This window comes from Equus caballus, chromosome 10, assembly GCF_041296265.1.
Source record: "Equus caballus isolate H_3958 breed thoroughbred chromosome 10, TB-T2T, whole genome shotgun sequence".
Taxonomy (NCBI): Eukaryota; Metazoa; Chordata; class Mammalia; order Perissodactyla; family Equidae; genus Equus; species Equus caballus.
The window spans coordinates 9,738,201-9,765,024 of record NC_091693.1 but is presented as its reverse complement, the minus strand read 5'-3'; the positions used below and the strand labels follow the sequence as shown (position 1 = coordinate 9,765,024).

At 53.9% G+C, this 26,824-nt stretch overlaps 2 protein-coding genes and 1 long non-coding RNA gene across 7 annotated transcripts in view; 1 reads left to right on the top strand and 2 right to left on the bottom strand.

Annotated features, from left to right (window-relative positions):
• Positions 1-13,179: 13,179 nt before the first annotated feature.
• CAPN12 (calpain 12) lies at positions 13,180-25,764 on the top strand. The gene is made up of 21 exons (XM_023649672.2): positions 13,180-13,474; positions 15,010-15,079; positions 15,209-15,327; positions 15,488-15,621; positions 16,322-16,490; positions 17,313-17,387; positions 17,458-17,543; positions 17,621-17,695; positions 18,317-18,480; positions 18,580-18,809; positions 19,298-19,309; positions 19,514-19,722; positions 19,899-19,941; positions 20,015-20,074; positions 20,580-20,637; positions 20,987-21,057; positions 21,157-21,219; positions 21,581-21,659; positions 24,582-24,698; positions 24,768-24,826; positions 24,904-25,764. Exons 1-21 carry the CDS (start codon positions 13,238-13,240, stop codon positions 24,928-24,930), a joined length of 2,157 nt encoding a protein of 718 aa, XP_023505440.1. The 5' UTR covers positions 13,180-13,237; the 3' UTR covers positions 24,931-25,764.
• Positions 16,626-22,255, bottom strand: LOC138915700 (uncharacterized). Its single transcript, XR_011421819.1, has 3 exons — positions 21,999-22,255; positions 18,783-18,895; positions 16,626-18,498 (listed from the first exon to the last, which is right to left on the bottom strand). It is a non-coding gene; the product is annotated as an uncharacterized lncRNA (long non-coding RNA).
• Positions 25,478-26,824, bottom strand: part of ACTN4 (actinin alpha 4) — a 70,546-nt gene continuing 69,199 nt past the window's right edge. For all 5 annotated transcript variants that reach the window (XM_023649666.2, XM_023649667.2, XM_023649669.2 and 2 more), the window contains one exon: positions 25,478-26,700. In XM_023649666.2, coding sequence (XP_023505434.1) covers positions 26,542-26,700 — 159 coding nt within the window. In that variant the 3' untranslated portion in view covers positions 25,478-26,541. The remainder of the gene's footprint in view (positions 26,701-26,824) is intronic.

Genomic DNA, 26,824 nt, shown 5'->3' with positions numbered 1-26,824 from the left:
CATTTTCTGAGTCCCCACTATGTGTTGATCCCTGTGCTAACCATTCCTTCAATCCTTAAAGTGACCTCTGGGGTAGAACCTCTTATTCCTCTTGTGCAAATGAGGCATCTGATGCTCAAGAAGGTTCAGTGACCTGTTCAAGGTCACACAGCACGTAGATGGTGGAGCAGGGACCAGAGTCAGATGAATGCGATTCCACAGCATGGGGTCTAAACCGCTGGGAAAATGTGTTTTATAATACAACTTCATTGAGGTATAATGTACCTACAATAAAATTCACCCTTTCTAGGTGCACAGTTCCATAGACCGTGACAAATCCACACAGTTGTGTAACCAACAGCACCGTCACGGTCCAGGATAACTCCATGACCCCTCCCCATGCACGCTCCCGGCACCTGGCAGCCACGTCTGCTCTCTGTCATCATAATGTAGTTTGTGCTGCTCTAAAACTTGGTGTAACAATACAGTAATGCTCTTTTCTGAGTAGCTACTTACGTTCAGCATGATGTGTTTGAGGTTCGTTCGTGTATTTGCACGTCGTGGTAATTCCTTCCCTTTTGTCTGAGTGGTATTCCTTTGCATGAGCAAGGTTGTCTATGCATTCATGTGTTGATGGACACTTGAGTTGTTTCCAGTGTTGGTGATCCTGGATTAGGATGGTATGAGCAAGTCTTTGTGTGGAGATATGTTTTGATTTGTTTTGGGTAAATACCCAGGAGATGAGTTGCTGGGTTATTTGATGACTGTGTGCTTCACTTTATAAGAAACTGCCAAACGTTTCCAGTGTGGTGGGACCATTCTGCATTTCCACCAGCAATGTATGAAAGTTACAGGACATCCTATTTTCATCGATAGGTAGTATTGTCAGGTTTTTATTTGTTTTAATTTTAGACACTCCAGTAGACGTGTATTGGTATCTCATTGTGGTTGCAATTTGCCTTTTCCCGTAACTACTGATGTTGAGCATCCTTTCATGTGCTCAGCAGCCATTTGTATGTCTTTTGTGAATTGTCTGTTCAAATCTTTTGCCCGTTTTCAATTGGATTATTTGTTTTCTTATTATTGGGTTACAAGAGTTCTTTACATTTTCTGGATATAGTCCTCTGTTAAATATATGTATTATGAGTATTTTCTCCCCCATGTTTAGCCTTTTCCATTTTTTTATCTGTCTTTCTCAGAGAAGAAGTGTTTAATTGATGAAATGCATATTATCAAATTTTTTTCTGTTATGGTTTGTGCCTTTGTGTTCTATTTAAAAAATCTTTACCTACCTAAGGTCAAAATTGTTTAAAATTATTTTAGCTGTTTTTATAGTTTCAGCATTTATATTTAAGTCGATGATCTATTTTTGGTTAATTTCCACATATGGTGTGAGGTGAGAGTCAAGGTTCATTTTTCACCATATGGACTTTCAATTGTTTCAGCACTGTTTGTTGAAAAGACTGTCTTTTGTCCCAGTGAATTACCTTGGAAATTTTGTCAAAAATTTATTGACTGTGTAATGGGTTTATTTCTGGCCTCACCCTTCTGACTCACTGGTTTCTTTATCCCTTCTTAGCCAATATGATACTCTTGATCCCTGTAGCTTGATAGTAAGTCTTAAAATCACATAGTACAAGTCTTTCAACTTTGTTCTTCTTTTCAAAATTATTTTGATTATTCTAGGTCTTTTTTGTTTTCATATACATTCAAAAAAAATTTTATCAACATTTTCACCAAAAACGTCTTTTCAGATTTTGATTGGGATTGTATTGAATGTATAAATTAATTTAGAAAGAATTGACACCTTAATAATATTGAGATTTCCCATCTATGAATATGGTATGTCAATCCATTTACTTAGGTCTTTGAAATTTCTCTCATCAATGTTTCATAGTTTTCACTGTAGAGGTTTTGCAAATGTTTTGTTAAATTATATCTAAGTTTAAATGTTTTTGGATGATTTTGTAAATGGCATTTTTTTAAAAAATTTCAATTTCCAGTTCATTGCTACCATATAAAAATACACGGTTTTTGTTTCATTTTGAATATCAACCTTATATCCTGCAACCTTGCTAAATTCACATTTTAGTTCTCATAGCTTTTTCTGTAAATTCCTTAAATATTTTCACAGGTACACAATCATGCCATCTGTGAATAAAAACAGATTTACCTCTTACTTTCTGATCTTTATGCTCTTAGCTTCTTTTACTTGCCTGATTGCACTGGTTAGGACCTCCAGTGCCATGTTGAACGTATCTGGTAGGAACAGACATATTTACCATGTGACCGATCTTAGTGGAAAAACATTTAGCCTTTCACCATGAAGTATGATGTTGGCTGCAAGGTTTTTTGTAGATGCCGTTTATCAGGTTGGGGAATTTCCCTTCCATCTGTAGTTTGTTGCAAGTTTTTCTCTTCTTTTCTTTTTTAGCATAAATAGGTGTTAGATTTGTTACATTCTTTTTCTGTATCTACTGAGATTTTTATGTCATTTTGTCCCAATGACATGATTTGATTTTCTGATGTTAAACCAACCTTGCATTCCTGGTATAAATCCCACTTGGTATTGGGGTATAATAATTTTTATAGATAGGATGGATTCAATTTCCTAACATGTTGTTAAGGAGTTTTGCATATCTTCATGAGAGATATTGATCTATAGTTTTCTTTTCTTTTGATATCTTTGTCTGACTTTGGTATCAGGCTAATAGTTGTCTCACACAATGATTTGGGAAGGGTTCCCTCTGCCTCAGTATTTCTGAAAGAGTTTATGTAGGACTTGCACTATTTTTCCTTTAATATTTGATAGAATTTGCCAGTGAAATCATCGAGGTCTGGGCTTTTATTTGTGGGAAATATTTTTAAATTACTTTTTCAATTTCCATATTTGTTATAGGCCTATTCATATTTTCTATTTCTTCTTGAGTCAGTTTTGGTAATTTTTGCCTTTCTAGGAATTTATCCATTTCATCCAAGTTGCCTAATTTGTTGGCCTAAAGCTGTTCATAATATTCCTATATAATCTTTTTTTCAAAAAAATTCTGTGGGGTTGTCAGTGGAATTCCTTCCTTCATTCCTAATTTTGGTCATTTTTGTCCTCTCTTTTATTTTGTGATCAGGCTAGCTAAAGTTTATTGATTTTGTTGATCTTTTTCAAGAGCCACCTTTTGGTTTCATTGATTTTCCCTGTTGTTTTTGTATTTTCCATTTCACTGATTTACGCTCTGATCTTTAGTATTTCCTTTTTTCTATTTACTCTGATTTACTCTTCTTTTTCTAGTTCTTGAGATGGAAGCTTAGCTTGATTTTAGGTCCTTTTTCCATTCTACTATGTTTTTAAAGCTTAAAAATTTCCCTCTATATACTGCTGTAGCTGCATCATATACATTTTGTTATGTTGCATTTTTGTTTTTACTCAGCTCAAGATATTTCCTAAATTTTCTTTTGATTTTTTCTTTGACACATGGGTCATCTAGGAGTGCGTTGTTTAGTTCCCACATAATTAGAGACTTCTAAATTTTTTTTACGGGTTGGCTCCTAGTTTAATTCCACTATGGTTAGAAAACATACTTTGTATGATTTCAATTTGTATAAAATTATTGTGACATATTATAGCCTTGAAAATAGTCTACCCTGGAGAATTTTCCAAGTGTGCTTAAAAATAATGTATATTCTGCTTTTGTTAGAAGCAGTGTTAAGAGTTAGGTCAAACTGGTTGATAATGTCTACGTCTTCTATATCTTTGCTCATTTCTGTCCGGTTGCTCTATCAGTTACTGAAGAGGGGTATTGATATCTACACTTATAATTGTTAGTTGTCTATCCTTTCAATTCTGTCACATATTTTGGGATCTGTTAGTATACATCTTTACTTGATATATATATTTGATATATTTACTTGGTATATGCATACATATCTGATGAACTGACCATTTTTCATCATGAAACATCCCTCTTTGTCTCTAGTCAAATTTCTTTTAGTGCCTATTATGTCCGAGATTAATATTGACCTCCTAACTCTCTTATGTTCACTGTTTGCATCATATATATTTTTCCATCCTTTTACTTTCAATGTATTTGTCTGTTTATATCTAAATAGTGTCTTTCGTAGACAGCATACAGTTCGATCTTGCTTTCTTATCCAGTCTGACAATGTATTATTTATGTATTGCTACATAACTAATTACCCTCAAATTTAGCACCATGAAACAACGCATATTTATTATCAGACACAGTTTCTGAAGTTAGGAATCTGGGACTGGCTTACCTGGGCGGTTGGGGCTCAAGATTTCTCATAAACTTACAGTCAAACCATCAGTAGAGGGATTAGTAAACCATGCTGTGATGGTGAATTTTATGTGTCAGCTTGACTGCACTAAGGGATGCTCAGGTAGCTGGTAAAACATTATTTCTGGGTGCGTCAGTTCTAAAAGAGATTAGCATTTGAGCCAGTAGACTGAGTAAAAAAGATCCACCCTTAGAAACGTGTGCAGACATCACCCAAGCCTTTGAGGGCCTGAATAGAACAAAAACGCAGAGGAAGGGGGAATTCTCTCTCTCTCTTCTTGAGCTGGGACATCCATCTTCTCCTGCCCTTGGACATCCGAGCTCCTGGTTCTCAGCACTTGGGTCTCTGGGACTTACACCTGTGCGCCCTCAACTTCTCAGGCCTTCAGACTCAGACTGAATTCTATCACAGGCTTTCCTGGGGCTCCAGCTTGCAGGTAGCAGACCATGGGGCTTCTTGGCCTCCATGCCACATGAGTCAATTCCTATAATAAATCAATCTCTCTGTCTCTCCATATGTGTGTGTGTGTGTGTGTGTATATATATATACACATATATATCTCCTATTGGTTCTGGTTCCATGGAGAACCCCAAAGAATACGCTTGCCAATTTTGAATATTATAGCCAAAAATATCTCACGATTGTTTTATTTTGAATTTTTTATTAATGTGCTTTTTTCACATTTTAATCAGTCAATTTTATCGCCTTTGTATATGTTCATTTTATTATTGTGAAGTTTTGGGTATTTATTTGTCAGAACTCTTTATTAGTGAAGGACTCTAAATTCTTTTCTGTCACATATGGTGCAAGTATGTTGCACATATTTCCCCACTTCCTATTGCCACTTGCTATTAAATATTATTTCAATGTTTTTCTGATGTATAAAAGCTTTTGATTTTTTACAGTCAAATTTAGTGATTTTCCCTTGCAATTTCATACATTGTTTTTATGCTTATAAGATTCTTCTCAACTGTGAGATATTTTAGTTTCTGTATAAGCTTTAAATTTTATTCTTTAATCCACCTAGAAGTGATATATTTTTCAAAGTGTTCACTGAACAATTTGTTGGTCTCTGTCGATACCTTAATTATACACCAAATTCTTAACTATGATGGGGTGTAATTTCTAGGCTCTCTCTTCTCTTCCATTGTTCTATTTTTGTATTACTATAACACTGTTTATTTTAGTTTTACAATACAAGTTAATATCTAGTAGAGTAAGTTCTAATTATTAAGTTTTCCTTCAGAGACTTTAGAATGAATGTTTCAACTCTCCTTCTTGCCCTGACCTCCAATTCCATTGAGTTGTTTTTTGTTGTTTTGGAAGATTAGCCCTGAGCTAACATCTGCTGCCAATCCTCCTCTTTTTTGCTGAGGAAGACTGGCTCTGAGCTAACATCCGTGCCCATCTTCCTCTACTTTATATGTGGGATGCCTGCCACAGCATAGCTTGACAAGAGGTGCACAGGTCTGCACCCGGGATCCAAAGGGGCGAACCCCAGGCCGCTGAAGTAGAACATGCAAACTTAACTGCTGCGCAACCGGGCCAGCCCCCATTGAGCTTTCAAAATAACGTCTCTAGATATAGTTCACATACCATACAATTCACTCATTTAAACTGTAGAATTCCATGTTTTTTAGTGTATTCACTGAGTTGTGCAAACATCACTAAAATATAATTTCGTTTATTGATTTAACATATAAGTTTTACATATTTGCATAATATTATTATAACTGATGTGCTTGGCTTTACTTTGGCCATTGTTTCATGCTTTCTGTTTTTACTTTTTTTTTTTTTTTGCAGGGAAAGATTTGCCCTGAGCTAACATCTGTTGCCAATCTTCCTCTTTTTTTGTTTTCCTCCCTAAAGCCCCAGTGCATGGTTGTATGTCCTAGTTCTGAGTCCTTCTAGTTCTTCTACATGAGCCACCACCACAGCATGGCAACTGACAGATGGATGATGTGGTTCCACGACTGGGAAACGAACCCAGGCCGCCAAAGCAGCGAGAGAGCCAAACTTTAACCACTAGGCCATCAGGACTGGCTGTGTTTTTACTTTTTAGGATTCTCTGCATTTTCCGTTGTTTTTTGACCTTTTCCATATGGATTATATTTTCTTCTCTTTTCAAGCTATTCCACTGATTTGAAAGTTATACGTTCTGTTCTTATTCTACTATAGATTTTTTTAAGCCCTATGGTTTCTTAATTATCAATGGAAAGAATTAAAAGTGGGTGAGCCCTGGTGGCCTAGTGGTTAAGTTCGGGGCACTCCATTTTGGCAGCCGGGGTTCTGTTCCTGGGTGCGGACTTCCACTACTCATCTCAGTGGCCATGCTGTGGTGGTTGCTCACATACAAAAAACAGATGAAGATTGGCGACAGATGTTAGCTCACGGCAAATTTCCTCAGCAAAAAAAGAAAAAAAAAATTAAATGTTATCTGTTAACTCTCCCCGGGGACTATGAGGGAGATAATGTCATTATTCTTTCTTCCCACTAACTCATTCCAGTTTTTGTGGATACGATTTAGGGTTTTATTCTTCTTCTTTGCCCCTACTTCGCCAGTATGTGGGGCCTCTATGAGGCCACCAAAGCAGCCACGGAGAAGACAAAGATGAGCTCAGCCTGCAGAATCATTTTTAATAATCATTTCAATCTTTTAAGATAATATTTGTTTTGATTTTGAAATCATCACAAACTTACAGAAAAAAATCCCCCCTACCGGCCTTCTCAGTGGACAGAGCCAGGAAAGGCTGGGGCCTTGGACTTCTGACGTCTCACAGCTGGCCCCTCACTGCAAAGTGCCCTCTGTCGCAGATAACAGCCTCACCCACCATTACGCCCCTCCCAGGTGGTGGCCCACGCCAATGACTGGAAGGTTCTGGGTACAAAGCCCTGGCCCCCTTGCCTCAATGTGGGACAACCCTGACCCCCACCCCAGCTCCAGAGCTCCCCATGGCATTGCTGAGTCTTCCTTACAACCATCTGCCCACTCATGCCCACCTCGCTTCCTTTTAGGGGTGTCACCTGAGGCCACTCCCCAGTAACCCTTCTGCATGCAACTCTCTGTCTCAGAGTCCATTTCTGAGGAGCTCACCCTAAGACCCAGGGTGATATACATATATGTGTCATTTAAGTTACACTCTCGGGGCCATCAGTTGGCCCTAGCTGGAATACACACTTCCGGAACAGTCAGCCTGCATCTGATCGAAAGCCAAGTAGGCAATTACCACAAGGATTTCAACTATTTATGTTTGAGAAACACCAGGGACTTCATTCATTAGCCTGATGAAAGTTAGAAACGGATTTTCATTTGTGTATTGGGAGTCTAAGTAATAACTGGCATAGTGGGTGTTTAAAATGGGCTGTTATTGGTGAAGTTGGTAGCATGCAATGCTGGCTAAAACATTTTGGATGCTCCCATTCTTGTCTGAACAGTGTATAAGAATTGAGTAAACCTTCATCATTCACCTGCAGGAATGGTGCCCAGGGAATGAGTTCTAAGTGATCCTGTGTTTGGTCAATCGTTCTAGAAGGATTCTGGTCACTTGATACCAGCTAAAGGCCAGCTGAATATGGTCCTCAGGGATGCAGCCAGGTTCACCTCTAAGGCTCCTTCTGTGAAAGATGAGTTCAGAGCACCTAGAAGCACAGCCTGCTGGGACTTCATCCACCTTACAGAACAGGCTGTGAGGCTGGTTTAGCCCCTGCCTGCTATTAACCATCCCCGACAACCGCTTTGTCTCTAGCTGGTCTGGGCTGGTTGAGTCTCTGCTCTGCCTCCCGCTGTGTGGACTTCATTCTCAAGCATGCTCGCCTCTTGATGCAAATCGACTTAAGCCAATTTAATTATGTTCGGGCATCAGTGCTTTGGGGAGGGTGTCCATAGCTGCCAAGAATTGGAGGTAAATCCCCACCCCAACTCACTACTAGGCAGTTTGTTACAACAAAAGCTCTCAGAAGGAATTCTGACACACGTGGATATTTAATGAACAAAGGTGGCTCTGAAAAGTGGTAAACAAAGGGACAAAAATCAAGGAATTATCCTGTCTTTCTTTTATGAACAGTACTCCAGGGCAGCCAAATAGTAGAGACGGGGAAGTGTCCCTTTGTGTAACATTCCAGCTACTATCTGAAGAGGAAACGATAGAATTAGAACATCACACATTGCAATCCCCATCTCGCATCAACAGTTGCGGGCAGTGAGCACCTGCGGCTAACATCACAAATGCAGAGAGAACTAGACGGAGAAACCAAGTACCTCCTAGGGGATCATCCTGCCAAAAACCGAGACTGCAGCCAATGAAGCTTCTAGATTCCATGCCCACTTTACAGGGATTACAGGACACAGAAGCACATGTTAAATGCCACTAGGGGACGCATCCGGTCCAGACCGGGAAACTCTCCAGGACAAATGATCCAGGTCTTCAGCAAAAAATTGTAAGAAAAAAAAAAAGAGCTGAAAGAAGAAACCTATAGATTAAAAGAGATTTAAGAGACATGTCCATCAATTGCAGTGAATTCACCTTATTGGAGTCCTGATTCAAATAAAGTAGTAGCAATTTTAAGAGAGTTATGAGGCAATTGGAAATGTGGATACTGCCTGGATATTTGATGATATTAAGGAATTATTGTTGACTTTCTTGATGTGACCATGGTATTCAGGTTATGGTTTTCTTTAAGGGTTTTTATCTTTTGGAGAAATATATTGAAATATTTACTGAGGAAATGAAATCATGCATGGGATTTGCTTCAAAATTATACAGGAGGGGTGGGTGGGGTCGGCGTACAAGTAAAGCTGAGCCAGTGAGAGTTAGCAATTGTGGGAGCTGAGTGACGGGGACATGGGGGTTCATGATACCATTCTGTCTACTTTTGTTTAGGCTTCAAACTTTCCTAACAAAAAGTGCTTTTTAGAGAACAGTATCAGACTGTGGGAATGCTGGGGCTTGTGTCTTCATTCAACATTATGTTTCAAAGATTCACGCACATCGTAGCTGCCATTCATCCTCTTTTCACTTCCCATGTGTGAATATAGCACAGTTTTCTCCTTGTGCTGACACTAGATTTTTGAGTTGTTTTTCGTTTTTCGCTATTACAAGCCGTGCTGCTGTGAACGGTTTTGCACGTGTCTGCTGGGACACACGTACGTGCATTTCTTTAGGAGGTATGTACCTGGGACAGGAACTGCTGGGTCCTAGGGTAGGCATTCACTGAGTAATGCCAAATTGTCTTCCAAAGTGTTTGTACCGAGTTCCACCTCTCCATCATCACTTCTGTTGTTCCACATCCCTGCCAACACTTGGTATCTTCAGACTTCTTAGCTTTCTTCCTAATCTAGCAGGATAATGGTATTTCATGCAGCCTTAATTAGCATTTCCTTGAAGTTAAGCGTTTTCTTATCCTTATTGGCCACTGATTCTTCAATTGCTTCTCTACATCTTTTGCCCATTTGCTATTGAGTCAACTCTTGTTTATTTACAGGAGCTCTTTATATATTCTGACTACTAATCTTTTGAGAGGCAAGATAGTATAACTGGTAAGCCAGACCACTGGATTCATATCCTGATTCTGCAACTGCGAGAGCATGAACAAACACCACACTTCTCTGTACCTCAGTTTCCTCATCTGTAAAATGGAGTCACTACAAACCTTACCTCTTGCTAGAGATGGAATGTTTGTGTCTCCCCAAAATTCATGTGTTGAAGCCATAACCCTCCATGTGGTGGTATTAAGAAGCAGGGCCTTTGGGAAGTAATTAGGTTTAGGTGAAGTCATGGGGGGCGGCCATGATGGGATTAGTGCCCTTACAAGGAGAGGAAGAGACACCGAGCCCTCCCTCTCCACCATGGGTAGATACAGCAAGAAGGCAGCTGTCTGCCAGCCTGGAAGAGAGCTCTCCCCAGAACCTGGCCATGCTGGCACCCTGATCTGGGACTCCCAGCCTCCAGAAGTGGGAAATCAATGTCTGCTCTTTGAGCCCCCAGTCTACTGTGTCCGCCATCGCAGCCAGAGCTGACTGAGACACCTTTCAAGGTGCGCGTGAGGATTAAAGGAGATCATATCTGTGAAGCGTGTAGAACCGTGTCTGGTGCACAGTCACAGGAAGCGCTGGGTAAACAGTAAGCATTTGCCATTATATGTGTAAGAATATCTGCTCTCTCTTCTTGGCGGGTCTTTTCATTTTCATGACAGTGCTTTATGCAGAATCTTTTTTTTTTTTTATGAGGAAGATTGGCCCTGAGCTAACATCTGTTAGCATCTGCCAATCTTTCTCTATTTTGTATCTGGGTCGCGGCCACAGCATGGCCGCCAACGGGTGGTGCTGGTCTGCACCACAACCCAGCAGGGCCGCCAAAGCACAGTTCATGGAACTTTACCACTAGGCCACTGGGCTGGCCCCCGGAATCTTTTTTTTTTAATGGCTCAAACGCAGCCTCAACGCGGGGAAGCAGGAACTGCGCTCCTCGCCGGCAGGTAAGGAGGCCAGGGTGGGATCGGAGTAGACTGGCACCAGCTCCATTACTCCACGGCTGTGTCGATCCCTTCCTCCAAAGGGGACTGATGTCCTGGACACTCGAGCTGGTGCATCGCGGCAGAAATCATGCCAACTGCACTAGGAAGGTTTCTTTTGGCTGCTAGTGACAAAAAGTAAAACAAAAATAAAAACTGGGGAAAAGAGAGAAGCAGAGATGCTTGACTCCTTTGCCGTAAACATCCGGTTTCAAGCACACCCGGCTCGAGGGCCTCTGGGCTCGTGGGAATCTTGTCTCTCCCATCGCCTGGCCCTGCTTCGCTCAGGCAGGGTCCCCCGATACAAGGACGTGGCAAAGGTGGAGCCCGGCCACCCGGCGCTTACATCCCGCCAGCTTAGTGGCCCCAGGAAAAGAGACGCTCACCCTGAGTCCCCGGGCCTGGGCGAGGGGCGTGGCCAGGGCTGCGCTGCTCCGATGGGCTGGTCTGGGCCCAATGCCCTCCCCTGGGGCTTGGGGGCGGGGCCAGCCCTACCAGAGCCACGTGGCTTGAGATTAAAGGACCAGTGGGTCCCCAAAACATCATGGAGGTGCTGATTCCAGCAAAAGAGCTAGGCTTGCAAAGTAGCAGACATCCACTACAATGGTATCAATGCGTTTTTTTTACCTTGGCCGGAGAAAGCATATTTGGGACCCTGGATGCAAGGGGTGATGTGGAGAGTGATAATCAAGGGGACACTTGTGTGTGGGATCTGACCAGGGCCCTGCAGGGAGCTGGAGGAGCAGCAGCCAGGAGGGGCCCGCAGAGGGAGGAGGCGACTAACGGCTTATGATCTGCCAGGCAGTGTTCACGGGTCCTTGGTTCCTGGCCACTGCAAGATGTCAGTCAGGTTTTGTTAAAATCTTCCTCCTACTGTTGCTGGTACTCTGGGGCAAATATAGGGGAGAGGTGTGACCTTGTGGATGGCAGAGGTGACCATGGAAGTGGCAGAAACAGCGGCCAGAGCCAGAGGTGACAGGTGACCACGGATGGGACCTCAAAACGTGATCATAATATCTATCGTCCACTGAGCACCTGCTATGTCAGGCACTGCTTGAACCTGCCCACTTGTTAGCTCATCAACTTCTCACAACAAGCCTCCGAGGGAGGTCCTGTTATCACCCCCAGTATAGAGATGAAGAAACAGGCACAGAGAGGTTAAGTGACTTGCCCAAGACACACAGTTCTAAGTGGCAGAGCTGGGATTCGAACCCTCTGGCTCCTAACCCTGGCACGTGTTCATAATCACTGTCACCGGCCTCACGTGGGGGGTGGGGTGGCAGAGTCTCAGCAATTCTACAGGAAGAAAACCTGTCTTATAACCCCCTTTTGGTGGCCACACAGCCAGAGGCTCAGACAGTATCTGTTGGTCTATTTGGAGGGAAGGATGTTAGAGGGCTGAGGGACATCTGGGTGCCACAGAGTGACAAGGCTCTGCCAGCACAGGAGACACCCTTCCCCCCCACCCCCCAATGCCCTGCTGAGGGTGGAAGCTCCACTGGGACAAAAATTGGTGAGTTTCTGGCCTCTTGGAACCTATTTCTCCCATTTCTTCAAACGGCTCCAGCATCCTTTTTGGGAAACATTGCTCCCCGAACCCTGAGCCACGTGTGGGCAGGGCGGGGAGTCATCGTCCCCGGGGGGCCCAGCTCCCAGCTTAGGGCAGGTAGGTGCAGAGTGGCCTCTCCACTACCAGCCCTGCCTGGGGCGACCAGGCTGAGGTCTGCCCGGTCGGGAGGAGGGAGACGGGGGTCCTGACGGCTCCCTGTGGGCGACTGAGGACTTACAAGGACAGAGAGAAGAATGGAGAGGGACAGACAGTGAGACATGCACAAGACAGGCAGCTAGAGAGAGAAACAGAGACACAGAAAGAGAGACAAAGAGAGAGGGATGGAGACAGAGGGAGTCACTGAGAGAGAGAGAGACAAAGAAAGAAAAACAGAGAAAGACAAACAGAGACAAGAGAGAGACACGGAGAGACAGCGAGGCCAAGATGGAGAAGAGAGATCGATGGCAGCAATGAGAGACGCCGGCAGATGGAGAGACAATGAGAGATACAGACGCAGCGGGAAACACGCCCCCCATCCCTGCTCTCCTTGGCCCCACAGAGGGAGACACGCAGGGACAAGCTGGTAGAAAGGCACCCCCACGCTGACCTCCTTCTAGGCACTCCCACAGCGGCAACCAGTCCTCCCTCGGCTCTGCCCGCCTTCCCTCCTGCTGCCAGCCAAGCCCATTAAGCTGCTACGGTGGCCACAACTGAAGGCCCCACGCCCTGGGGAGGGAACCGCTGAAGAGGCGTCCCTGCTCCCCACACCAAACCATCAATTAGTATTAACGAGGGAGGCTTCTCACGCGGAAAGACCCCCCATGGGGGTCAGATGGAGGAGAAGCCCCGCCCCCCGTGACTCAAGAGGTTAAAGGGCTTGGGACCAGCCTGTGAGCCCAGAGTGTTGGGATGGCGTGTGACAGCAGGAGGGTCACCATCCAGCTGGTGGACGAGGAGGCAGGGCCTGGAACCAGGGGCCCAAAGCCTTTTCGGGGCCAGAGCTATGAGAAAATCCGAGCAGCCTGCCTGGAGGAGGGGGTTCTGTTCCGAGATCCCTACTTCCCTGCTGGCCCAGATACCCTTGGCTATGACCAGCTGGGGCCGGACTCTGAGAAGACCAAAGGGGTGGAATGGATGCGGCCCCATGTAAAGTGGGGCTGGGGCTTGGGGCCTGGGTCTGAGGGCGGAGGGGCTGGGGGCCTGGACTCCTGGGTCTGAGGGCGGAGGGGCTGGGGGCCTGGACTCCTGGGTCTGAGGGAGGAGGGGCTGGGGCCTGGACTCCTGGGTTTGAGGGAGGAGGGGCTGGGGGCCTGGACTCCTGGGTCTGAGGGAGGAGGGGCTGGGGGCCCGGACCCCTGGGTCTGAGGGAGGAGGGGCTGGGGGCCTGGACCCCTGGGTCTGAGGGAGGAGGGGCTGGGGGCCCGGACCCCTGGGTCTGAGGGAGGAGGGGCTGGGGGCCTGGACTCCTGGGTCTGAGGGAGGAGGGGCTGGGGGCCCGGACCCCTGGGTCTGAGGGAGGAGGGGCTGGGGGGCTGGGCTCCTGGGTCTGAGGGAGGAGGGGCTGGGGGGCTGGGCTCCTGGGTCTGAGGGAGGAGGGGCTGGGGGCCCGGACCCCTGGGTCTGAGGGAGGAGGGGCTGGGGGGCTGGGCTCCTGGGTCTGAGGGAGGAGGGGCTGGGGGGCTGGGCTCCTGGGTCTGAGGGAGGAGGGGCTGGGGGGCTGGGCTCCTGGGTCTGAGGGAGGAGGGGCTGGGGGCCTGGACTCCTGGGTCTGAGGGAGGAGGGGCTGGGGCCTGGACTCCTGAGTCTGAGGGAGGAGGGGCTAGGGGCTGGGCTCCTGGGTCTGAGGGAGGAGGGCTGGGGGCCCGGACCCCTGGGTCTGAGGGAGGAGGGGCTGGGGGGCTGGGCTCCTGGGTCTGAGGGAGGAGGGGCTGGGGGGCTGGGCTCCTGGGTCTGAGGGAGGAGGGGCTGGGAGCTGGGCTCCTGGGTCTGAGGGAGGAGGGGCTGGGGCCTGGACTCCTGAGTCTGAGGGAGGAGGGCTGCGGGCTGGGCTCCTGGGTCTGAGGGAGGAGGGGCTGGGAGCTGGGCTCCTGGGTCTGAGGGAGGAGGGGCTGGGGCCTGGACTCCTGAGTCTGAGGGAGGAGGGGTTGCGGGCTGGGCTCCTGGGTCTGAGGGAGGAGGGGCTGGGGCTGGACTCCTGGGTCTGAGGGAGGAGGGCTGGGGGCTGGGCTCCTGGGTCTGAGGGAGGAGGGGCTGGGGCTGGACTCCTGGGTCTGAGGGAGGAGGGCTGGGGGCTGGACTCCTGGGTCTGAGGGAGGAGGGGCTGGGCTCCTGGGTCTGAGGGAGGAGGGGCTGGGGGCTGGGCTCCTGGGTCTGAGGGAGGAGGGGCTGGGGGCTGGGCTCCTGGGTCTGAGGGAGGAGGGGCTGGGGCTGGACTCCTGGGTCTGAGGGAGGAGGGCTGGGGGCTGGACTCCTGGGTCTGAGGGAGGAGGGGTGGCCGGGCAGGCTCAGAGCAGACCAGCCCCCCCTCCCCTCTGTTGGGTCAGGGAAGGCAGCCGCCCGCCCACAGGCTTTACAAGCCTCTCTGTGCTCATTACTGAGCAGCGAGGGCAGGAGAGGACCTCCCCGGAGCTCCCTCCCTCCCTCCCTCTCCCGGCTGAGGCCTGGCATCCCGTCACCCACAGGAGTTTTGCGCTGAGCCGCAGTTCATCTGTGAGGACATGAGCCGGACAGACGTGTGTCAGGGGAGCCTGGGTAGGACCCCCGCACCATCCTGAGCCCCCAGATCCCACAAGCTGCCCCTGAGACCCTGACAGCTCCGCCCCCGGGCCTCCCCTCCGTGTCCCTCTTTCCCCATCACCCAATCCTGGCCTTTCTTCCCAGGTAACTGCTGGTTTCTTGCGGCCGCGGCCTCCCTCACTCTGTACCCCCGGCTCCTATGCAGGGTGGTCCCCCCTGGACAGGGTTTCCAAGATGGCTACGCAGGTGTCTTCCACTTCCAGGTAAAGCTTGATTCTTCTGTCCATGCCTCAGTTTCCCCCATGGTGACATGGATTTAATAGTTGACGCTGTCCCCTTGGAGTTGTAATTCTTGGGCTGGAACAGCTGGGGCAGGGGTCAGAGGCTGAGGTCGCGCCTGGGCCCCGCCCCTTGTCCCGCCAGCTCTGGCAGTTTGGCCGCTGGGTGGACGTCGTGGTGGACGACAGGCTGCCTGTGCGTGAGGGCAAGCTGATGTTCGTGCGCTCGGCTCAGCGGAATGAGTTCTGGGCCCCGCTCCTGGAGAAGGCGTACGCCAAGTAAGGCTTCCAGCACCCCCGCGGCAGCCCCGAGCCCCCAAGGACCCCCGGATCCTCTGGACACCCCACCAAAGACCCCAAACCAAGTCCCAGGACTCTGATGTCACACCCTCCCCTGAGCACCTCTGAATAATAAACACCTCCCTCCATCGCCATCTCACGGAAATATTCCTGGGGACCCACCAGACACCCCCAATTCTTAAGGAGCCTGAAATCTCATTTTTCAGGCCCTGAGGCACCAAATCTAACATTTATCCCCTCGGGGGCCTGTCATCTCAGACAGTCTCTCCTGATCCATCGAGAAACCCAAAGGATCTCCAAAATATTGGCTGTGGTCCCCAGACCCTCGAATCTTTGCTTTTCCCCATCTTGTGCCTCTGAAATCTCAGACGAGCCCTCAGGGTACCCCTGAAGCAGACATCACCCCTCCGGAGAGTCGAGGTTTCAGACACAGTCTCCAGGACGCCCAGCATTCTGACAGAGCTCTCCTGTGACCTCTGAATCACACAGGCCACCAGGGACCAGAGGCCCGATTTCCAAGGGCTTCTAGAATATGCCACAGTTTCTACCTCGAGAGTTTGCAAACTTCAGGGATAGCCCTGGGACCCCACACCCTGCGACAGAGGCCCCCCAGATCCCTGGGCTTGCCCGAGATGCTCGCACGGGCCTCAGACACCCCCACCCCAACCCGCTCCCACAGGCTCCACGGCTCCTACGAGGTGATGCGAGGCGGCCACATGAACGAGGCTTTCGTGGACTTCACGGGCGGCGTGGGCGAGGTGCTCTACCTGAGGCAAGGCACCCCGGGCCTCTTCTCGGCCCTGCGCCATGCCCTGGCCAAGGAGTCCCTCGTGGGCGCCACTGCCCTGGTGAGAGAGTCAGCCTCCCATGGGGACCCCCCACCCAGACCAGAGCACAGTCACAGCTGGAAGGGGGCAGGGGTCACGTGTCCTCCTCTCTGCTTTCACTGTTGCCTTATTCTCTCTCACAAATCAAACACGAGCAAGTCAAAAGGACATTTATTTACTCTCAGAACTAACCAATCTTCAGGCATAGCTGGATCCAGGCGCTTAGTGGATGTTGCAAATGCATTTTTCTATTCTTCGTTCTGACTTAGCTTCACTTTCAGGCAGGTTTTCCCCTCATGGGCACAAAAGGGGCCCTCACAGCTGTAGGTACCTCCCACCACCCCAGCGGTTAAAAAAAAAAAAAAACAAAACAAAAAACGAGGGCCTCTTTCTGAGAATTTCAGCAAAAGTCCCAGGGTTGATTTTCATGGGCTCAGCTTGGGTCATATGTTCGTCTGTTACCCAGTCACATACTCATTCATTCACTGAGTCAGTCTAACTCATTCACTCATTCGTTTACTTAATCCTCCACTGTGTAACTGATTCTCCTTGTCTTTTGTGTCTCTCTGCCCTCTCCATCTCTCTCTGTCTGCTCTGTATCTCTCTGTCTCTTTGTCTCTCCTCCTCCTTCCATCTATTGCTGACTCCTCTCCTCTGCCTCTCTCTCCGTCATCTCCCATCTTCCCTCACCAACGCCCTCACCCTCTCCAAGCCCCGCGCCATTCAACTGGGGGCTCTGGTTGACTCCTGCTTTGGTGGCAGGAGGTCGGGGGGTGGGGCAGAGAGGAGCGGCCATCCTCCCGTCCCCCACCGTGGCCTCACCGTCCCCTGTCCTCCGCCCAGAGTGATCGGGGCGAGTACCGCACAGAAGACGGGCTGGTGAAGGGACATGCGTATTCCGTCACGGGCACGCACAAGGTGGGTATCCCCTTGGGGGGGCTGGCAGGGGGTATCCCAGCGTCACCCCCACTGCCGATGCCGCCCTCAGGTGTCCCTGGGCTTCACCAAGGTGCGGCTGTTGCGGCTGCGGAACCCATGGGGCCGCGTGGAGTGGACCGGGGCCTGGAGCGACAGGTGGGACGCATCTGGGGGGCGGGGGCGGGGGCGGGCTTAGCGCCACCCACCCACCGCTCACTCCCCAGTCTCCCCAGTTGCCCCCGCTGGGACGCGCTCCCCGCCGAGTGGCGAGAGGCCCTGCTGGTGAAGAAAGAGGACGGCGAGTTCTGGTGAGTTGGGGGCGCCCAGCCCGGCCTCCGGGGGAAGGGAAGGGGCGCCAGGCCGTGGGGCTCAGGGAGGGGGCGGCCTGCGTGCAGGGACACGGCGGAAGTCCCTGGGGATGGGCACTGACCCTGTCAGTGGTAATTTGGGGGTCGGGTTCTACTGGGGAGTCAGGAAGAACTGGCAGTAATGTTAGGGGAATTCATAACCTTGGGGGTTGAAGGGGGAGGGGTGACATTTAGGGCAATTGAGGGGGACTTGGTGACATCCGGGGCGTTTCTTGCGATTTGGCAATATTAAGGGGCGGTAGGATACTTGTTGGTAGTCGAGAGTCTGAGGGTCTTGATTTTGGGGGTTGAACGCAATTTGACGACATTCGGGGGCAGTTTGTGCATCTCACAGTTCGCGGTGGTTTCTGGGGACTTGAAGAAATCTGGCGGAGCTGGGGCTCAGTGATTGGGGGTCCTTTCTGGAGACAGGGTATTACCGCGGGGACTGCAGAGTACGTGGCACTATTTAAGGCATTTGGGGGGTTCCGTGACTCGGGGGTCACGCTGGGGTCTTAACACGTTTGGGAGGCCGGCCCCGGGGGCGGGCGGGGCTCTGACCACTGGCCTCTCGCCGCGCAGGATGGAGCTGCAGGACTTCCTTCACCACTTCGACACCGTCCAGATCTGCTCGCTGAGCCCCGAGGTGCTGGGCCCCAGCCCGGCGGGAGGCGGCTGGCACATCCACACCTTCCAAGGCCGCTGGGTGCGCGGCTTCAACTCCGGCGGGAGCCAGCCTGGTGCCGGTGAGGCCCCGAGGGTCCCTGAGGGGCAAGCCGCGAGGTGGGGTGGGGGCGGGGGCGGGCTGTGGCAGGCCGTAACCCCATTGCTTTCTCCTCTGTTAGAAACCTTCTGGACCAACCCCCAGTTCCGGCTGACGCTGCTGGAGCCCGATGACGAGGACGAGGACGAGGAGGGGCCCTGGGGGGGCTGGGGGGCAGCAGGGGCGCGGGGCCCTGCGCAGGGGGGCCGCACCCCCAAGTGCACTGTCCTCCTGTCACTCATCCAGAGGAACCGACGGCGCCTGAGGGCCCAGGGCCTCACCTACCTCACCGTGGGGTTCCACGTGTTCCAGGTGGGACCCCGCGCTGGGCAGAGGCGCGGGGAGCAGGGAGGCAGCGAGCGGCCGGAGACCGTGGGGGACCGGAGGCGGCGGGGAGGCTGCGGGGTAGAGGATGCGGCCGAGGGTCAGGGACCGAGAGAGAGCTGAGGGAATCAGAAGGAGTGTTGGGAGAGACTGAGCGGCTAGGGAGGGCGCGGAGGGAGGCGGGGGCCAGGAAGGCAAGGGGATGAGGGGTCAGAAAGGGGTCAGAGCAAGGGCTGAGGGCTGAGGGTCAGGGAGGGGACCAAGGAGCAGAGAAGGTCCTTGAGGGCACAGCCGGGAGGGAGGGGTCCAGGAGGAGCTGGAATCTGGATGCGGGGGCAGCGGCTCAAGGAGGGGTGCAATGGGAAACAGAGAAAGAGAGGGCACTGGGAGGTGGAGGCTGTGGAGGGGGCAGGAGGGGACTCTGGGGAGCGGCCGCCGCCTCTGGCCCTGTCTCCCCTTTTTCTTCCTTCTCACAGATCCCGGAGGAGGTGGGTCTCTGATGGGACCCCAGATCCCAGAGTCCATCCGTGCCTGAATCAGCCCCAGGGGCTCGGACAACCTGCGTGGGGGGGGGCAGGGCGGGTGACGGGGGAACCCGCGGGTGTGGACCGGGCGCGGTGGGTGGGTGGGTGGGTGGGGGGTGAGCTGGGGCGTGAGCTGGGGCGTCGCGGTCACGCCGCCCCCGCCCCCAGCTGCTGGGCCTCTGGGACTCCCCGCGCAGCCGCGCGCTCCTGCCGAGCCTGCTGCGCGCCGACCGCTCGCCCTTCTGCACCCGCCGCGACGTGAGCCGCCGCTGCCGCCTGCGCCCCGGCCACTACCTGGTGGTGCCCAGCGCCGCCCGCGCCGGCGACGAGGCCGACTTCACGCTGCGCGTCTTCTCCGAGCGCCGCCACACCGCGCGGTGAGCGGGCACCCCGTCCGCCCCGGGGACCCCCAGACCCGCGTCCCGGGCGCCCCGGCCCCCGTGCCCCGAGTGCATCCGCCCAGGGCCCCCGGGATCCCGCCTAGACACCCCTCCCCCATTCCTCCGCCGAGACCCCGGGGTGAGCCGCCCCCACTGCCATCTGTAATTTGCAGGGAGATCGATGACGCCATCAGCGCCGACCTGCGCGCCCTGTCGGTGAGGGGCTGCCCTGGAGGGGGCACGACGTGGAGGCTGCTCTTGGCCAGAACTAAACTCCCCCCACCCACAGGTCCCCTACGTTCCCCTGGAGGTGGGCTTGGAGCAGCTGTTTCAGGAGCTGGCAGGAGAGGTGAGGAACGGGGAGGGGGATAAGGGGGACCCCCCCCCCCGAGCCTCTCCCTCATCCTGGGTGTCTCATTTTGCTCTAGTGTCTCCCTCTCTCTCTGAGCTTAAATCTCATGACCTTCTTCTCTCATGCTCACAGCTCTTCCCTGCCCCAGGGCCTTTGCTCAATCTGTCCCTCTGCCTGGGCGCCTTCTCTCCCTTCAAACCCTCTGCCTGGCTAAGCCTCCTCTTTCTAAAATGCCTTCTCTGGGAGCTCTCCTGCCCCTCCTCCAGGCTGGTCAGCTCCCACAGCCCAGTGCCTCCCCAGTGCAGCCCTGACCGCTCTGGGGACAGGTCTCCCTGTCTGGACTGTCAGCTCTGAAATGGCAAGCAGAGGGAAAGGGGTTCCCTCACTCTCTGCTGTGTCCCCAGCGCTGCTCACCCACCATGCCATTTGGACCCAGCCCCAAGCTGTTTGTTGAGTGGCTATCTGAGTGAATGGCCTCATGACCCGTTCTCTCCCTGACCAGGAGGAAGAACTCAGCGCCCCTCAGCTCCAGACCTTACTAAGCATCGCCCTGGAGCCTGGTGAGCTGGGGGCCAGAGTGGACCCCTGTGCGTGTTAATCCACTATGCTGCTGGGACTCAGGCCATGGGAGCCATGGGCTCAGCCTGGCAGCGCCTCCCCACGTGTGGGTCCTGTGGCAGGACCCGTGGCCAAGGCCACGATCTCAGGGACAGGCAGGGGTTGAAGCCGCCTTGAGCACAGACTCAGAACCCCCTTGCCTGGGGTCAGATCCAGACTCTGTTCGTCCCCGGCAGCCACCTGGCTCTCTGTGCCTCAGTTTCTATTAACATGGGGGTGGCAATAATCTCTAGCATTTACACGGATGGCAGGCATGCAGGACGTTCCGTCTTTTTCTTTTCTTTCCTGTAGCCAGGGCCCACGCGCGGACCCCGAGAGAGCTGGGGCTCAGGACCTGTGAGCAGCTGCTGCAGTGTTTTGGGGTACGTGGTGGAGGTGGTGCCTGGGTGTGGAGGATGGGGCCTGGGGGGCCTCTGCTCCCCTTCTGGGGACCCTGCCTTAGCCACATGCCTCCTCCCCAGCACGGCCGGAGTCTAGGCCTGCACCGTTTCCAGCAGCTCTGGCGCCACCTCCTGGAGTGGCAGGTAAGATGGGGGCTGGGCAGGGCCGCCTCCTCCTGGAGGGAGAAGCCTCTTTACTAACAGGGACTCGGGTGCTATAGGGCTGGTTGGCCTTAGGGAGACGGGGGAATGACCATCCCATGTCAGCTGGGAGGGAACCGGCTAGGACGCCCCTGCCCATCCACCCCTTTCTGTCTGTGTGACCTCAGGCACGTCACCTCTCCTCCAAGCCCCTTGTGGTCCAAGGGATGGCTGCTCGCCCAGGGCACCAGCCGGGAAGGAGGGAGCTGGGGTGGGACCTGCCTGTCGGCCTCCGAGGTCCCCCTTTGGCCCTGGGGGTGCCCGGGGCCTGAGGCAGGGGGCTGACCTGTCCCTCTGTGCCCAGGCCACATTCGACAAGTTCGATGAGGACGCCTCCGGGACCATGAACTCCTACGAGCTGAGGCTGGCACTGAATGCGGCAGGTAGGGACAGGGTCCTGGGGGGCCTAGGACGGGATCTGCTCCCTGCCTGCTGCATCTTCTTGGGGTCCTGACTGCCCGCCCCGCTGCAGCCATCCACAAAGCCCGCGCCTGGGTTCATTGCCAGCTCTCGGCAGGGACGGGGTAACCCTGAGAGGCCAAATGGGGAGAACCCTCTGTGTGGGGGTGGAAGAGGGTATGAGGGGCTGGGCCTGGGGGACGCAGAGGGAAGATGGGGGAGGCTTGGGAGCTGGTGTCTGAGGCCCCAGCCCCCAGGGCCTCGCGGTGGAATGTCCTGGATTCCTGGGAGCTTGGGTTGGAATCCCAGCTCTGCTGACTCACCCCTCGGCTGGCCCTGGCCGCACGTCCGGCTCCCTGAGCCTCTGTCCCCTCTCTGTAAAGTGGCCACTGCCCGGGGCGGCTCGGAGGAGCCTGTGGAATGGGGCCCGCAGGGCCTGGTGCTGGGGGCGCGCTGCCATGACAGTGTGCCGAGGGCTCCCGCTGGCGGCTGCGTTCTTCGGGGGAGGTGGAACAGCCCCTCCACCCGTGTGGGAGCCGGAGCTGGGCTTCTCCTGGGCTCCAAAGCAAGTTAGAAAAGTGCGGGATCAGCCCCCGCTCTTGGCCTCGTGGGGGCGCTGGAGGGGCAGCCAGGATCAGACGCGGGCCTGCCAGGTCCCCCGCCTGACCCCAGGGCTCGACTGCCACACAAAGGAAGGGGGAGACAAGGGAGATGGGAGGGGGGGACTGTGACCCAGAGGGAGACCCCAAGGGGGCAGGTCAAAGGTCCAGGGATGCGCAAGAAAAAAACAGAGGAGGGGAGAGGTGGAGCCAGAGAGCAGAAGACGGGCAGACATGAGGCAGTGGAACGGAGTCCCGATGGACAGGCACAGAGGCCGGAGGAAGGGGACAGAGGGGAGGTCAGTACGGCCGCTTCAGTGTCACTGAGCCTGGGCCGTGCCCGGAGTGGCTCTAGGTAGGAGAAACTGCTGCAGTGCACTGGTGGGGCCCACGGTCTCGGGGCGCAGACAGACAGCAGACAAGGGAAGCATCTGGGGCAGATGGCATAAGTGCTGTGACGGTGAAAGAAGGCAGGCCAGGGCATCAGGGCGTGCAGGAGTGGGGTGCGGTCTGGGACAAGCTGTTGGGGAAGGCCTCCGGGAGAAGGTGATGTTTGAGCAGAGATGTGATGGAAGGGGAGTGAGCCTTAGGGAGACTGGGACAAGAGCAGTCCAGACAGAGGGAACAGCCAGTGCAAAGGCCCTGAGATGGGATCTTGCCACTGTGTTGGAATAGCTTCGAGGAGGCTGCTGTAGAGTGAACAAGGGGCCCAGTGATGGGGGGGGGGGGGTGGGCAGTGTGGCTGGAGGAGGAAGAGGCTGGGGAGGGCAGGTGGTCAGAGAGGAGACACTGGTGGGGAGACAGTGGAGCCCCATGAGGCCTCGGAGGAGCTCAGCTCTTCACATCTATGAGAGGGAGGAGGGAGAGGCAAGTCAGGGGCAGGGCGCATGGGGCTGGAGCCGACTGGCAAGGGAACATTAGTGCCACGTATGGAGGAGGGAATGCCCAGGGCCAGCAGGAAGCCGCCTCCCAGGAGCCCAGGGACAGACGGGCAGGCTCGGGGTCGGGGGACGGCGAGAGAAATGACCCGCTCCCATTGGTCCCATCCTGTGCTCCATAAGCATCGCCTCAACACTTGCTCCCGTGCCCGCCGAGGCTGGGGACTCAGTGGTGACCAGAAACCCTTCCCTGACCTCCCGCGGCTTCCAGTCCAGGGGCAGCCAAAGCCCGCAGTGACAGTGACAGTGCAGAGGGGTCAGGGCGGGACGGGGCGGCACAGGGAGCTGCATGCTGGGGGGTATCGAGAGGACTTCCTGGAGGAGAGTGTCTGAAGAGTGGGATGCTCCCGGCCGAGAGGACAAGGTGCTCTGGGCAGAGGGTACAGCAAATACAAAGGAGGCCAGATAAGGGCCACAGGCCAGGTGGAGAAGTGGGGGAGGGCAGTGGGAGATGGTGTGGCCTGCGGGGCCACCAGGTGGCTGAGGACAGTGCGGGTCATGTCACCAGGGCCCAATACACTAGGTGAGGGGTTTCACGAGTTCCAGGGGACCCTGGGCAGGACCCCACAGCAGGCAACACAGGACACACGAGCCACAACGGTGGTCGGAGGGAGCCGGCAGCTGAGGGCCCTTTGCCCTCCATGGGTGGGGGTCGCCCACGGTCCTGGGCATGGCATCCCCCCCCAATCCTGAAGGCAGATGAAGGCCAGAGGGAGAGTGACCTGGGGGAGGTCACACGGCCAGGGGGAGGCTGCAGCCCCCAGAACAAGGCATGGCGTGTGACGGCTCCTGCCAGGTGGGTATTTGTTGAGTGAACGGATGCACAGAATGGGGGCAGCAGAGGCCGCTGCAGGCGCCCTTGGCTCACTTGTCTCTGGACTCGAGCGGGATGGAGCGTCACCGCACTCCCGAGCCTGGAGGGGGACCAGTGTCTGCAGCTTTAAAATGACTCCGGCGAGTCCTCATCATGGAGGATTTCTAAACCTCAGAAATCGCCTGAGGGGGAGTATAAAGAAATCGACTCGGGGGCACCCACAACATTCTGCTGACGGGAACACCCTCCAGTGTCCATGAGCAGAGATTCCACAGTTTAAAGGAGTGACGACAGGGACACGTAGCTGTGACATGCTGGACACTGTTCTAAGCTCCACACGTAACATCGTCACACAGCCTTATGGGGTCAGGGCTCTCAGAGGCCCCACGTGACAGATGAGGAAACTGAGGCCCAGGAGTGAAGGGAGCTGTCCGTGGCCACACAGCTGGGATTTGAGAGGGGGAAACAGGCCCCCAGCATCTGTCTTCCCAGGGGAGTGAGGGTGGGGGGGGCGGCACTGAGGGGGTCAGGGGCTCAGAGGCGGCCTCCCCCCAGGCTTCCACCTCAACAACCAGCTGACCCAGGCCCTCACCAGCCGCTACCGGGACAGCCGCCTACGTGTGGACTTCGAGCGCTTCGTGGCCTGTGTGGCGCAGCTCACCTGCATCTTCCGTGAGTGCCACCCCTGGCGTGGGGGGCAGGGGGCAGGGAGGGGGGCGCTCACCTGCCCACTCTGTACAGGCCACTGCAGCCAGCACCTGGATGGGGGCGAGGGCGTCGTCTGCCTGACCCACAGACAGGTGAGCCTGGGCCGAGGGGGAGGGCGGCGCAGGGCCCCGGGGGACGCAGCCTCAAGCCCCCTGTCCTCTCTCCCCAGTGGATGGAGGTGGCCACCTTCTCCTAGGATCTCGGTGCAGGAGCACCTGCTGCCAGAGGCGGGAGAGCGGCTGGGGCCCCGCCTTTCCCCTCCACCAGCCGGGACCAGCATTTATTCCGCAGAGAGGGGGTCTGAGCAGAGGCACCGCCTGCGGCCCTTCCCCTGCCTGTCTGGCCTGGGCTGATGCTCTGGCGTAAGCAGCGGTTCAGAGCGCAGCCTCTAGGCCTCAGGAGCCGGCCTGCCTGGGGTCGATTCCTGGCCCACCATTCGCCAGCTGGGTGACCCCGGGCTGTGTCTGCACCTCTCTGGGCTCTGCACTCCTCACCTGTGTACGGGGCAGTCATGGCACCTTCCTCGTGCAGGCTATACTAGTTGGGGCGCATTACTCGCTTAGAACAGTGCCTGGCCCAGAGCGGTCCCCGGGAGCACGCACTCCTCCACACTCAGGGGAACAGGGGCTGTGCCCCCCCCCAGCCCCCAGCCCCGCCTTGCTCTGGGAAGAGGTGTCCTATCATCGCTCTCCTAGAAGGCGGAGAGCGGAGACAGGAGAGAAGAAGAGAGAACACTGTAGAAATCCTTCTTAAAAATATTACATGTTTTATTATCCTGTCCCCAGAAGGGTGGTTTATCCAGAAACCAAGAAAAAAAAATAATCAATCAGAATAAACTCAAAAAAGGGCAGGGAGGGAGCAAAACCATCAACTAACAGGCAGCCAGGCCAGCAGCCCACCCTCCCCTGGGGAGGGTCCCAGAGACCCTCGCTCCACACAACGACAGAGACCAGCGGGCGTGGGGGGAGCGGGGGGGCGATCGCTACGTCATTACGAGCAGAGGCGGCAGAGATACGGTGCTAGGTGGATATATATTTATATAATAAATCCGTAAGTTAATAAAGTAAATAGCAATTCTCTGAAAGTTTTTAAATTTTTTTTTTTATAGTTTTTTGTGTGTGGGTGGATTTTTTGTTTTTTTGTGGGTTTTTTTTTTTTTTGGTCCTTAGAAAATCTGAGAGGCGTAGGTCCGGACAAAGCATGGTGGGGCCGGCGGGGGGCAAGGCCATCTGCCAGCCCCACTCCTCTGCTGCAGAGCAGGGGTGCCGGGCAGCACCCCTCAGTGGGGCAGTCACCTGGGGGGGGCGGGGAGACAGGAGTGGGGTCCCCTGTCCTGTCGGGAGCCGAGGCGCCCTCTGCTGGGCCCGTCGCAGGCCCGGGCGGCTCCTGGACAAGGCACGTCGGGCTTTGGCCTGGATGGATTTGGGAGCCTTGAAGGAACCTCGGGGACAAAGGGAGGGCCGGGGTGTGGAGGGCGTTCCGAGGGCTAGGAGGGAGCCTGTTTTGCTGTGGGGATCCACTGGCCCCTCCATGTAGTTAAAAAAAATGACAAAGCACATCATATATATTTACCAGACCAGAAGCGCTGCCCAGAGGCCCGCACGCATGCCCCGTCCAGGGGGAGGAAGAGCAGCCTCCGGCCAGGGCCAGGACGCAGAGAGAGAAGAGAGCCGGCCCAGCGCCTCCCCGCCCCGCCCACCCCAGGAAGGACTGCCAGGCGCTTTGCATAGATACAGAGTCAGAGGAGTGGCCAGGCCCAGCCCCTCCGGGAGGCTGCGAGGAGGGCGCAGGCAGCACAGGGCCAGCCTCACAGGTCGCTCTCGCCGTACAGGGCTGTGGAGAAGGACTTGTAGTCGAGGGCACCGGGCACGGCGTCGGGGCCCTGGTAGGGCGCCATGCGGGCGATGCAGTATTCGGCCTGGTCGGGGGGCAGCTCTCTCCGCAGCTCCTCGGCCGTGATGAAGTTCTGGGGGCGGCAGAGTGGGACTCTGGGCCACCCCTACCCACATGCTGGCCCACCCTCCCCCATGCCCTGTCCTGGCAGCAAGGGCCCCACGCCGCCGGCCCCCAGGTGCCCCCGAGGCGTCTCG

Bases quoted from the DNA above. Each gene is read 5' to 3' on its own strand.
- CAPN12 (XM_023649672.2), top strand. From the start codon at position 13,238: ATGGCGTGTGACAGCAGGAGGGTCACCATCCAGCTGGTGGACGAGGAG. The intron at 16,491-17,312 runs GTGAGAGAGTCA...TCCTCCGCCCAG, and splicing joins TCGTGGGCGCCACTGCCCTG to AGTGATCGGGGCGAGTACCG. The intron at 20,638-20,986 runs GTGAGCTGGGGG...TCTTTCCTGTAG, and splicing joins AAGCATCGCCCTGGAGCCTG to CCAGGGCCCACGCGCGGACC.